This window comes from Oculina patagonica, chromosome 7 (assembly GCF_052425735.1).
Source record: "Oculina patagonica isolate OP01 chromosome 7, crgOcupat, whole genome shotgun sequence".
NCBI lineage: Eukaryota > Metazoa > Cnidaria > Anthozoa > Scleractinia > Oculinidae > Oculina > Oculina patagonica.
In genome coordinates this window covers 9,524,007-9,537,886 of record NC_135764.1, presented here as the reverse complement: position 1 = coordinate 9,537,886, position 13,880 = coordinate 9,524,007, and the positions used below count along the sequence as shown (strand labels likewise).

At 37.4% G+C, this 13,880-nt stretch overlaps 1 protein-coding gene across 1 annotated transcript; it reads right to left on the bottom strand.

The window, feature by feature from the left end:
- Nucleotides 1–378: 378 nt before the first annotated feature.
- LOC144660727 (uncharacterized) lies at nucleotides 379–12,140 on the bottom strand. Its single transcript, XM_078521458.1, has 7 exons — nucleotides 12,019–12,140; nucleotides 11,253–11,510; nucleotides 9,765–9,879; nucleotides 8,035–8,109; nucleotides 5,429–5,500; nucleotides 1,405–1,476; nucleotides 379–687 (listed from the first exon to the last, which is right to left on the bottom strand). The coding sequence occupies exons 1-7, from the start codon at nucleotides 12,119–12,121 to the stop codon at nucleotides 612–614; spliced, it is 771 nt and encodes a 256-aa protein (XP_078377584.1). The 5' UTR covers nucleotides 12,122–12,140; the 3' UTR covers nucleotides 379–611.
- Nucleotides 12,141–13,880: the final 1,740 nt, after the last annotated feature.

Below are 13,880 nucleotides of genomic sequence, written 5' to 3'. Positions count from 1 at the left end.
AAACGTCGTATATTACTTTCGCTAATAGTTAACAACTGGTTCATGCTTTATCCTGCACTATCGAGTAATGCTGGAGGCGGGAAATTTGGAGAGCACGAAAGAAGAGTAACAATTGCTCGAGCTGATAGCCGAGAGTAACTCTAGCTTCTTGAGAGTGCTTTCTTGACTTCCCATGTGCACCATTACTCGATAGTACTCAGCTAAGTATGAACCAGTTGTTTTATTTAGCATTGCTGATGAAAATGTAAATCTTAACGGGCGCCAAAAACTCGAGTGCGAGGAAAAAAATATTTTTGGCGATTTGCTTACATATACTGAATTTGATTGCGCGTCCCTGCTAGCTGTGTTAAAAGCTCTCTATCTGAGTACATTGCTCTTTACTTACAGTTGCAGCAGACTGACCGTATTGGAAAATATTATCTTTGGTAGAACTGTAATAGCGTTTAAATTGAAATTTCCGAAAAAAAAAACACATCCATATACATAAACACTATATTAAGATAAAATAGATGAAACTCTTGAATCTAATTTTATGATCTTTGCAAGGAAATGCATATGTAATTGACAGTTTGAATTCCTTCTTTCAGTTTGCAGGTTGTGTTACTCTTCTCTTACAGTACTGTCAGATTTCCCAGGTTATCAAATACTTTCTCGGGGGGAGCTGTTATAGCGTTGGAAGACAAATGCCTGTAAAGGGAAGGCATATGACATACGTTAATAGTTATAAACACTCTCTTCTTAGTAATTACTGTTGAACTGGATTTGATGATTTTTACGTACATATACTTAAAAAAATGTGGACTACGTACGTATCCGAAATTCGTTCCAATCATTAGACGCAATTTCAAAATGTAAATTTTTATGTTAACCGTATTCAGAAAGGGGGGGGGGGGGGGCTTTTGAGCCCCGCGCTAGCTTTGAACGCTTGTATTTTTTTCAAGATTCAACTAGACCCTGCTAAACTTTGCGAGTTTATCTAAAATTTATCTGGAAATAATTTGTTAGGAAAGGATGTTGTGGCACGAACTTGACATCTTCATTGCAACAACATTTTGGTAGGCATGTTTTCTTCCATATTTGTAATTTTCGTGTTTCCATTAATGACAATTAACTTATACGGTTTATACGGTTTTTAAGCACAGTTTTATTGATTCTGTGTACTTTGCAGTTGTTTCGGGTGGTTTTCTGGCATTTTGGAACAGTTTTGAAATCCAAGATGGCGGATCTAGAAAGATCTTTGGATATACTATACATTAGTCTGGAAGTAACATGGGGGAAGCACCCCTCCCCCCCCCCCACACCCCCCAGCCCCCGGTAAGAGAAGGCGCAAAAAAAACTGGGTCTGAAAAGGGGTAATGATTGAATAACGTTTCATGAGAGCGTCAAATGTTATTCTATACTTACAGCCATTTCAGATTGACCAGATTAGCAAATACGTTCTTGGGTAGAACTGTAATAGCGTTTGATGACAAATACCTGTGAAAGGTTATAGTCAAAAAAATAAACGAAAATAAACTTCACTACATCCACTTTACGTTAGAATGTTTGTTATTATATATATGGATTCCTTGGATGGTCATTAAACATATACGTGTACAACTTTGTAGAAGTAATCACACGATCTGGAGTGGAATTTAGAAAAAAAAGCACGACTTTTTTTTTTTTTTTTTACACAAAACACTAGCAGGCCGTTAAGCTTCTCTTTATACCCCCTCCCCCCGGTAAAAGATGTCCAAAAAAGCCCGGTCTGCATAGGGTTTATGATTGAATAACTTAAGCTCACAGTTTCATGAGAGCGTCACATGTTATTCTATACTTACAGCCATTTCAGATTGACCAGATTAGCAAATACGTTATTGGGTAGAACTGTAATACCGTTTGATGACAAATACCTGTGAAAGGTTATAGTCGAAAAAAAAACGAACATAAACTTGTTTTCATCCACTTTACGTTGGAAGGTTTGTTATTATATAACTGCAATCCTTGGGTGGTCATTAAACATATACGTGTACAACTATTTATACCATGCCATAGAAAATACAGCCAATCAGAATACAGGAAAGCCGTTGTATATTCGACGGTATTCAACCCAACCTTCCCATCGTGCGCTGCGATCTTATTCTCGATGAAATTTAGTAAGCGTATTTTCTATGGCATGGTATAAAATAGTTACACAACACTTTCTCGTGGTATACTATGGAATATCCCACTTGTCACTTGTATTTTCTTCGTATACACACTCGCCTAAAGGCTCGTGTGTATACCGAGAAAATACAAGTGACTCGTGGGATATTCCATAGTATACCACTCGAAAGCGTTGCATAACTAGTATGTAGAAGAAATCACACGATCTGGAGTGGAATTTAGAAAAAAAAGCACGACCTTTTTTTACACAAAACACTAGCAGGCCGTTAAGCTTCTCTTTATACCTCCCCCCCCCCCCCCCCCCCTCCTCCCCCGGTAAGAGATGGTCCAAAAAAGCTCGGTCTGAATATAGGGTTAATAAATGAATAACTTAAGCTTAGCCAATACGCAAATACGAAAAGTAAAAGAAAAATAAAATAAAATAAACTTGACTACGTCCACTTTACGTTGGAATGTTTGTTATTACATAATTGTAATCCTTGGATGGTAATTAAACATATACGTGTACGACTATGTAGAAGTAATCACACCATTTCGAGTGGAATTTAGAAAAAAATGGCCTTTTTTACACAAAACTATAGCATACCGTTGAGTTTCTATTTATACCCACATCAAGTTGAGTTTCGTATTTTGTTAGAATATTCCCCGAGACGAAGTCGAGCCGAGATTCACTGAGCCTGAGGCGAATAATTGTTTCTCGCGAAGCGAGGTCGAAGGCCGAGCGTAGCGGGGTGTATAATATTGTTCCTCAAAGGGCTCAGGCGGGATGAAATCTCGTGTGGAGTTTACGGTCATACATATATATTTATTTATTTGTGAGCTTGGTGTGTGGCGGAAATGACGTCACACGGCCGCGCGCTGGTGGCCTAATGGTAAGGCGTCGAACTTGAAATCAGATCTTCGGGACTGAGGCCGGAGATTCGAATCCGGCTAGGTTTTTTTTTTTTTTTTTTTCTTTTGTGGGTTCGAATCCTGAGCCTTTCATTTTTACCGTTTTTCTTTTCGGATTAAAATAACACTGATTTCCACATAATACTCCCTCAACACCTATGTTCAGGGGCCATCAGGGGCCCGCGGGCGGAGGGTTCGAATCCTCCTGCCGTTCGTTCTTCTTTTTTTTTAATGCCCTCAAATAAATGTCCAAAATGCGACTATCCAATAATTTGTCGATGATTTTGAAAATAGCCTGCGCTTCCCAACGCTTTATACCTCTTTACGAACCAGAAAGAGCCGCCATCTTCAAAGCGGAGTAGACCCTGGGAACGAGGGTGTCGCGGGCATGCCCGTTACTAGGCAACAATAATAAATCAACGGTTAAAACTGGATATCACTCATTATTTATAACACCCCCCCCCCCTCCCCTCCCCAACCCAGAGCTTCGCGAGGCCCTGCGAGTCACGTATTACTAGTTTTAGTCTAATTTTCAGAGGTGAATATCAAGAGCTATAAAATAAAGAACTAAAACACGGAAACAATAAACACAAGTGCTCGCTTGAATACGTGTAAACAAGTTTAATTCATCGATCCTAAAACAGAATTTACACTTTAGTTTAAGCAATAAAACGAAACAAAACAAACACTACGAAAAAGACAGATATCTAGTACCTTTTGTTTAATCGTTGGCGACTTCTGAGAAATTGTGTAAATCCTCTCGAAATAAGAGTAGCTCTGATCTGAAGAAAACTGAGTAATTTTTGGTCAACTGATCTTTTCTTGTGGCCGCGAACCATCTCTTGAAAATATTTTTGGCTTAAAAGCCATGGTAGCCAATCTTTAAAATTCCAACTGTTTTGAATACCCCGGACTTGACGCGATTTCTTTCGAATGAACGAAAATTTCATTCATCAAATGCCGCCATGTTTACTTGCCTGGATGGCGAAGTTGGCGTGGCTTAGTAACCAAGCCCTGAAATGTTCTATTCACCTCCAAGCAAGGTGAATATAACGTCATAAACCAGAGCTTCTTGACCAATCAGAATGTCGCATTCTTATATTCACCTCTTTAAATTAGACTAATAAAAGTTACTTCATTTTGCTTTAACTACTCTCTTTTCCCACATAATGCGGCCTAGCTCAAGGTACATGCATATATCTTAAGGTCGCGGGGGATACCAACAGCATGAATAAATTCATGAAGGGAAATTTTGCTTGACCTGCATCTTTTAAAACGCTTATTTCTCAGGTGTTATAGGTGCGATTAAGCTCACATTTTACAGAGACATAAAGAAGTGATGAAAGATTGTGAATGTCATCTTTTATTTGGTAGATTGCATTTAACGGCGATGTTATAGCCTCGTTACTGCCAAATTGGGAAAAAACATGATTTTGTGGCAGAGTTTGCGGAACGAGTAGGAGACAGCACACTGTGATCTTGTCAAAAATTAATCAGTCAATACCTCTAGAGTGTCATAACACAAGCGGATTTTTTAATTTAAAGTTTGCCAGCAAGTTATGGCGGTTTAAGAGCGCAAATTTGAATTTAATGTCTTCTACCTCTTTCTAAAAGCACTCTTTTAAAATTCCGCTTCTGTTATGACACACTACAGTATTCATAGTTTACTTATCTGCAGTGGCAAGTCATGAAGTTCTGTTTCCGTGCTGTATTCTCTGCCACAAAACTGTCGGAAAAGTCCAAACTTTGAGATTTCCGAAGGTGTCCCGACCAAAACACGATCATTTTGCCAAGGAGAGATGTAATTATGGTAATTATATTCCACGCTTTTATGGTGAGAACAATGCGTTTTAAAAAGGACACGATTTTTTATGTCGAATATTTTTGTGATTACTCTGAGTTGCAGAAATATTCATATTTAAATGAAAATAAGCTCAAACACTTTCTACAATCTATATGAACGTATATCGCTAAGTGTTGTTTTAAATTGGTTAAAATATCGAAGAAACAGGGATTTTTTACAAATCACGCGCACGCGCCTATATTTTTGTCCAGTCATAAATATCTCGTAAAGTTGTCGATGTCAGTCGTTGTACTTCGTGCATACGCTTTAAATAAATGCATAATGATAAGCCTAAGGTGTCCCCCGCGACCTTAATAGGTAACAAATTCGATGCCTGAACTTACAGTGTCTGTAAATTTGTCAGGCGGGAGAAAATTTTTTCAGCTAGGTTCTCTACGTTGCTATTTCTCAAGTCCCTAGCAAAAAAAAGAGTTAGGATTTGGAACACACAGAAAATTTAAGCAGTAGTGTACGTTCAGATTTCCTGTTTACAGCACGTGTTGCGGCCCAGAGAAAAGCGCAATTGCCTTAAATCATGCGTGAACTTACAGTATTTGTAAATATGTCAGGCTGGAGAAAATTTTTTCAGCTAGGTTCTCGACGTTGCTATTTCCCAAGTCCCTAGCAAAAAAAGAGTTAGGATTTGAAACTCACAGAAAATTTAACAGTAGTCTATATGGTAGGTTAGGGTATGCGTTCAGATTTCCTGCATTCAGCGCTTGTTGCGGCCCAAAAATAAGCACAATTACCTTAAGTCAAATAACTTAAGTCAAAGTAGTTCTGAGCTATCAGGCCGAAAATATTTACCACATACTAGATACTGTATTTATTATGCAACTAGTTGGATGTTGAAGATGAAGTATTCAACATGACACGAGCATGGGACAAAGAAAAATTCTGAGTCCCTGACGGAAATCGAACCCATGGCCTACCAGATACCGGTTGGGCGCTCTAACCAACTGAGCTACGAGAGACTCGTTGTCAGCTGGGGCATTTGTTGTGTCACTTATCATACCTAGTAAAATGGCCCAGCTCACAACGAGTCTCTCGTAGCTCAGTTGGTTAGAGTGCCCAACCGGTATCTGGGAGGCCAAGGGTTCAATTCCCGTCGGGGACTCAGAATTTTTCTTTGTTACATGCTCGTGTCATGTTGAATACTTCATCTTCATTATTTATTACCGAGCTTAAAATTTATCATCTTTATTATTTACTACATAGTTGGATGTTTTAGTACATTACTTGCCAAACAATTCGAAGGTTAAAATTTGGGACGTTTTTTCGAACATTTATTTTTCGGACACTTTTTTGAGTCTAATGCTTGCGTGCGCTTTGCGCATGCGCATTAGACTCTTTGTTATATGAAAAAGGCTGTTAGCAATCCCAAGGGAATGGTTCGGGATCGATAATCGTTCGCTGTAATGTAGAAAACAATGACCAGCTGCAAGAACGGACTCCGTACGGACACGCACGATTAGTTTCAATTAAAAACAGCCAATCAGCGACACGTGTTCCCACGCATAATTAAAAGTTCTTTTTCAAGTCACGATTATTCAACACTTGAACAGGACGAAATAATTTTCCAGTTAAGGCATTTGTAAGCTTTTTGTGAAAATAAAACTTCGTTTTAAGATCACTTAAGCACTTGTGTTTTCGTCTTGCTTAAAAAGCAAGACGTCTTTGAGAAAAAATATTTCGACGGCGATTCGCGTTTATTTACACAATGCGACCAAATGTTTATTTTGTTAAAACAGAAAACTTTACCTCGTATTTTGTATTTAAGTCATTCGAATTTTGACCATTTTTTTCTTTCATAGTGCAAACAAAAACCTTCAAAAATAAAAGATGTACATGGATAAATGTAAATCAAGTTACGTGACTAAATCAAAATGCGTTTGTTTGGCCGCTTTGCAGTATTACACTGTCCCGGCCTTTGCCATACACTGAAATCGAATTTCATGCTTTTATGACTCTCAGAGATCTCAAGTTCCTCTTACAGCTAGAAAAATCATAAAATGGTTACAGTAATATGGAAGTGATGATTCGCTAAATTTGTACATCAAGATAAACAGTCTTCGCTCCTGTGTATCGTAGCTCGATAATAATTGCCTTCCAGCGTTCACAAGGTCATCATTATATTGACGTGAGCATTTACGACCGTTTTTCGGAAAATCTGTCACTCAGTGGTTACAGTACAATGGAGTAACAGTCACTATTTCAAGTGCTTTTATTGCAAAATCTGTTTCAAGAGTCATCATCAAAATGGTGAAAAATCTGAAAGAAAACGATGTCAAGTTCTTCAACCCTTGTTGTAATGAGCATGTTTTTTGTAAATCGTCACGCAATCTTGTCCAAATGTTTAATCGTTTCTGCTTATACGGACAATACGGAAGAAGTAACATCAACTCCTGTTCATACTTTCAATTTTGTGAAGCATATAACAATTTTGACCGTTTCGTTTTCATCCATAATCATCCACGATGCCCCTAGCTTGCTATAAGCATTTTAAACTCCCGAACACAAACCTCTAACCATTTTTTAACCGGCTTATGAAAACCGCGCAATCTGTATCACTATGCCATACAGCATTAGACTCATGTCACCCTTGGTGACCTATTTTATTTCATTTCGGACAAATTTCTGACACTTTTCCGAAACATATCTAGGTAAATAAACGCCTAAAAAACATGATTTAGACTGAAACAATATATGTGAAAGTGATATTTATGCTTTTCCTCAAGATTTTACAGATACACCGACGCAAAAATAACAAATACTATCAACCCATAACGTATCTCAAGCTGTGTTTTAGCTGGAGCTCGAGCTAAAAAGGAAACTAACTATTTGCTACAAGATTTTCTGGTTATAGTTCTTTAGTTAGAGATTCAACTACTTCTGCCATTTCAAAACCATTCCTTATCACATCGGTTAGATTCTGTACTAAAAACAGTCATACTTTACTGTAAATATATCGGCCGACACTTAAAAATTTCGAACGGTTTTATTTTCGGACACTTTTTTTGTCCAAAATTAAAATTGTCCGGATTTTTTTTTTTTTTTTTTCATAAAAAAGATGCATAAACATGGGAGAATACATAGATGGATGAATGATGTAGGCACAAAAGAAAGGGGAAAAAAGTCATATTAATTTGACTTACAGTTGCCGCAGGTTTGGAAAGTTTGAAAATATTCCAACGGGAAGGTTAGAAATGTTTCTTAAAAACCGCAAAGATCTAAGAAAAAAAATTGTGTTATCTTTCTTTTGTTGTTCCTTGGCAAAAAGGAATTTGCTCTATGCAACTGCTTTGACCCAAATAACACAAATATTATTCCTTTTTGGTTATAATTTACTTTTATGTTATGAACTAAGGATCTCTTTGAGGTGATAGTTGATGAGGCCAAAGCCCGAAAAAGCCCGAAGCTATCACCTAATAGAACTCGAGTGCGACCATTTCAAACTTTCGACGGTGTACGCACGCTCACCACGCTCAGTCGACAATCTGACGTTTTGAGTTTTCTTTAAAGACTCTCTGCGATCGGTAATGCATTGCGAACATTTGCATTGCGAACATTTGTTATTGTTTACATTCTGTTGCTGAAGAAAATCGTTCAAAAATCAAAGAGATTTAGGGCATTTGGCAACTTAAAATAAAATATACCGGTAGAAACAGGTATAAAATGTTTGCTTTTGAGGTAATTTGGCTAAGAACGTTTTTTTTTTAAAAAAAATAAATATGTAAGACCTCGCGTCGTGAGGTGGCAAGCTACAATTACTTTATACAATTACACGCTCCAGTCGCCGTACGCGTTATTTGAAAACAACTCCATAAAAAAAGCCTTTTATTTGCTTTCAGACGCACATATACAGAGTATATATATAGTACTTAGTATTCTTAAAAACCGCACAAGTTAAGATCGATGTAGAACTAGAGCAATGAACCTTCTTATCGATTTCCATACCGCGGGTTTGGCATCCCTACGGAGTTTCGTTGGATAAGCGGTTACGTAGATACTCAAATGTTTTCAGTTTGATCTTTTTGCAATCAGAGAGGTTTCCATTACTAGAGGAAACATGCAGCAAAGAAAGCACTTTTCATCGAAATAACTTCATTTCAAATGATCTCAACAAAGCTTACTTGAATCTACTGGCAACGCGAAGGGAAATAATTCAGCAGCGATTCAGTGTCACTTACAGTTTTCACTTTTCTTGTAACCGAGGGTATCTTCTTTGTTTCTCCACTGATTCTGGCCAAATATTCTCGAATAAATCTTTTCAGTAGAGTCTCTGATCGCAGTCTATGCTTTCCGCCGGCGATTCTTCTCACCCGTCATGCTGCGCCAAAACTACATCACGTCACCGGTCGTTGTTTAGCTTCTCACGACGAAATATTCGCTTCAATGTTTAGAACGATAATCAATCTTTTCATCGAAAGCAATAACTGTTGAAAAACCGCGATTGATGCTTCGGATTATAAAAGATTGGAGAGCGAAACCATCGACTACTCAACATTGGAGGATTCGTAGCCTACGGCCGAGGTGCACAATGCCTACCGGTCGACAGAGAGCCTTCAAGGAAGGTTGATATGTTTGTCTTCTCGGGAATTTCATTACCATTTTGGCACTTTAATAGAAACTTCGGATAACGAGAAAATGTCGCCATTCTGTACACGACCTTCCGCAACTGCACAATAATGGCCGATAGTGTATGAACGTTCAACCAATCGAATTGCAGCATTTGCATTAGTATACTAGTACAATGATGTATGATATTGTGTACCAGAACACATGTAGAATTAACAAACAGTTAAGCGATCAGCTGAAATATATTTAATATCCTCATATACATGCATATTGAACAAAGAAAAGAAGGCTGCTCGTTAACTCATACAGTTCGTTAGTAATCGTTGATGCACATTGAATAATTTCCTTTGGCGATGCGTCATGGCAAGAGAGGAAATTTCCACGAAGAAAAGCATATCCATGATTACACGGAGGTCCACAATCTACAAGTAAAGAAATAAAATTAACTTACTTTAAATTTAAACAGTTGGCTGTTTAAATTTCCAATTAACGGTTTCAATTGTTTCGTGTACAGAAATCAGCGGAGCTCTCAGCGGCCCGGAGGGCCGCAGAGCAGAACCCCATACCCAAAGAAAATTAATAAAAGACCCATACTTTTGGCTATTCATGATCATCATGGCTAGCGATATGGCTCGCGGGCGCGTGCGACGATGTTGCTCCAACATGGCGGCCATATTCCAGGAATAGGTTTCAGGTTATGGTTAACGCCAGCTTACATCATTGATATTGAACTTCCATGTTATGTTAACGCGAACTCACATATAAAACTCATCGAGGTTGAATACTTTTTGAAGTTTACCGCTGACCAAATAATGGTTTACATCGGATCTCTGTTATTAGTCAGTAAATTGTGAGCTCCGCTTTAGTTTTGGCTATATCTATTTAATATTTATACATGAAATGGGAGCTATTTTGATGCTCTGTCAACAGGATCTGATAGAATGGATGTTCACAATATGACGTATAAACGATGCAAGTTACTGAAAAGTGCACTATTGTGATGGCTTAGTGATATGATGTAAACGTTTATAAATCCCTCATAATGACAAATGATTTAGGCTAAAAGTAACATCCGAGCTGAACATAAGATATCAAACAAGTCAAATGGAGCGAGAGTTTAAGCATTTTATACCATTCCTGCGGCTGGCGAACTAGAAAGGCATGAAAACTAGCTCAGATTCTAATACGTTCAGTTAAGTGAGGGACAAAAAAACTGTTGACATCTACTTAAATGGAGAGGAAGAGATAGTTCTTCGCACCCTGTTTACATGTTGGTGGTTTGGAGTATACCGCCAGGAAAAAAAACTAAAGCTGATTATTATCATCATCATTATCGTCGTAGTCGTTATCGTCTTCGTCATCATCATCATCACCCCTCGGCCGTACAAGCAAATTCATACCCCCACCGTGGTACAAAGGGGGCTTGGGTAAAAAAAAAAAAACTGGGACCCGAGGGAGTGATAAAGCGCGGATCTAATACCAAAACGATTGAAGGACTAACTTAAGTATATCTGTCCTTAAGCCCGCCTAGCCTATCTATAGTATTTGTATGAAGCAAATTTTTTGCCCAGTTTTCTCAGACAGTGACTGTGGTTTATTTCATATCTTTATTTTTCGCAATTATCTAGCCTAATGCGAATTTGTTGTTCGAAAACTATCCAGTCCTAGTTGGGCTAAATATAACAGGTAATGTAGACGTTAAACAAAAGAACGTACCAACAAACGTCTCTCTCACACAGACACACACATGCACATCTGGTTGCGGACGAAATTTTAAACAGTTAAATGGTCGCACCTGCAAAAACAACCAAGAAATCCCTCTCGTCAGTTCCGTACTTGTTGGTAGCCACACAAGAGTAGTTTCCTTCCTTGTCCAAGCGAATAGTCACGGCGTAAATTTTATTGAATAAATTATGGGATGAAATACTTCCCAGAACTGAAGAGTTCCTTTTTATTTTTATATCGAATGGTCCAGTTCCAGTGGCTGAACACGTCAGTCTGTAACCTGGTAATGCTCTTACAACAAAAGCTGGTAACTTAACCCTTGGTAGCACTGAAATAAAATAATTTGCGTTAGTTTTCGCTTTTGCTTCAAAGGCGTTATTTAGGCCTTCGAGCAACGACTACATTTATGCCATTACTTAGCGTTGAAGGCAGTCCGTGCTACGTACTCTATGGGTCATCTGTGATACGCATACGAAGGTTTTTTGATTGTATTTGGAAAGTCGGATCATATAACTGAAGAAGTTAAAATTTTAATTTATTATGCGAGTGTGTTGTTCTTTACATTTGCAATTGGCTTAGGAATCGTTTATTAGTTATTGATTATTATGTGTGTTTTTTTGTGATTGTTTATTGCAAGGTACAGCGAAAATGCATCTTAAATCGTGAGGAAGGCCAAATGCTTAATAGCATCGTTCATGGATGTTACAAGTAGCACGCCTTTTGGGGATAGTAAGCAGTTTCAACAAGGTTACAGCATGTGTATTTTTCAATCTGCTTTAGAATCACCTGGTCGGCTCAAGGATATTCTCCCGTTTAGTAAACAAAAGCAAGCTTACCACTGTTGGAGAGTACGCAAATATTTTCATTCCACATCAACAACAAAAGCAACAGCATTTTCGTACTGCAAATTATTTTTCTGCCCGTAATCAAATCTGCCATCCTTACTATTGAACCATCACATCTGCTGAAATAAAATTGTTTTACTAGAGATTTTGAATATTAGATCGTAACAGTTACCTTCTTTAATTTTCGAGTGTCCTGCGACAGGACCGAAATTCAAATGTTCTCTTATTTCGTCAAAACGACCCATTAGGTGAACTATTTCAAAAATATTGTTTAAAAGTTCCAGCGATTTAATTTTTTTTGGTAAAATCCAGGAGAGTTAGAAACACCCCAGAGAAGCCAACAATGGCGGATAGAATTTACCCAAAATAGCGCACTTTTTCAATACAGAAAGACGGGATTAAGCAGTTAACTTCCGCCATTATTTGCTCTTCTGAGGTTTATCTAACCTTACTGGATTTCACAAAAATGTAAACTCGCTGGAACTTTTAAACAATAGTTCTTAAAACAGTTCACCGAATAAGTCTTTTTTGACAAATTAGAAGAACATTCAAATTTTCGGTCCTGTCGTGGATTCTCGAAAATAATAGACGATCATTCTTAAATTTCTGAGCTGAATTTCGAAGATTCGTATTAAAAAAAGAACACTAAGGGGTCAGTTAATGATTTTGACCAAATGGGGGCGTGTACTGGATTTAGTGTTTTGTTGAGCCTTGCGGTACGCCTTGAAGACATATGAACCGTCTTACTTCAAGTTACTGCAAGTTGTATTTGTTTTCATTTACAAATCAACATCTACTCAATGCCAACTTATTTGTAATTCTCTACTTTCTTACTTTTTAAAATAAACTTTCATTTTGTTAAACGTAAGAAATTATGCAGACGGTGGACCTACTAATCATGGAAAAAGTGTCCTTTTTAAGCAGAATAAAATTATTTATTTTGTTGAACACAAAATTAATGTCAGTGGTATATTAATGAATTGCACGATAGGAACTCAAAACTACCATTAAGCTAGCCTGGAAAATAAATATCTAGCGCTGCACTTGTCTTGAAATAGAAACAATATATTTTACCGAAGAATAAAAAAAAATAAGTTTAACACCTACCAGCTGCTATTTGTACAAAGATTTAATTTTAAAACTTTGTTTGTAATGGATACGATGGTGTTAAACCTGGCCTGGTTGTCGATTTGGTGGAAAAGTCAGTTTTTTTTAACAATTACAATAGGTTGTACTTCAGAGTATTTCTCTTTGATTTATTTGTTGTTGTTGTTGGATTTTTTATTGGTTTGTTCTTGCTTTTGTTATTTTTTAAAGACCTTGAAGAGCATATTTCGGGAAGCTTGCACACGACTCAAACAGTTTCAATTCAGGAATAAACTAACCTTATCATTACATAAAGAAGTTTTGATCGTTCCTTCTTTGTTTCGACGTTTTTGCTTGTTTACAAGCTAAAATGGTAGAATAGGGGTTATGTGGACAAAATTTGGAACCACATATTTGTAAACTATCAAGGGACTTTTTCAATTTCTCAAGGGACTGTTTTAATTTCTCAAGGGATTACTTTCCGCTGTGGGTGATCATTTGCGATCTCGTGGAAAAAACGTGACTTGTCACATTTACAAACGTTATATAACAATTTTAAAAGTGACATATCAGCTTTCTTATCTCAACGCACGTGTGTCTGAAAGGCGATCTATAAAAAGCGTCGCACAAACAATGGATTGCGTAACTAAAACACGAATAAATAATCACTAGCACTTACATCGTTTAAAAATTACAAACGTCAAAAATAAACCATACCAAAAAACTCGCTCTTTTCAAAGATATTATTGAAGTTAAAACAAATGCAA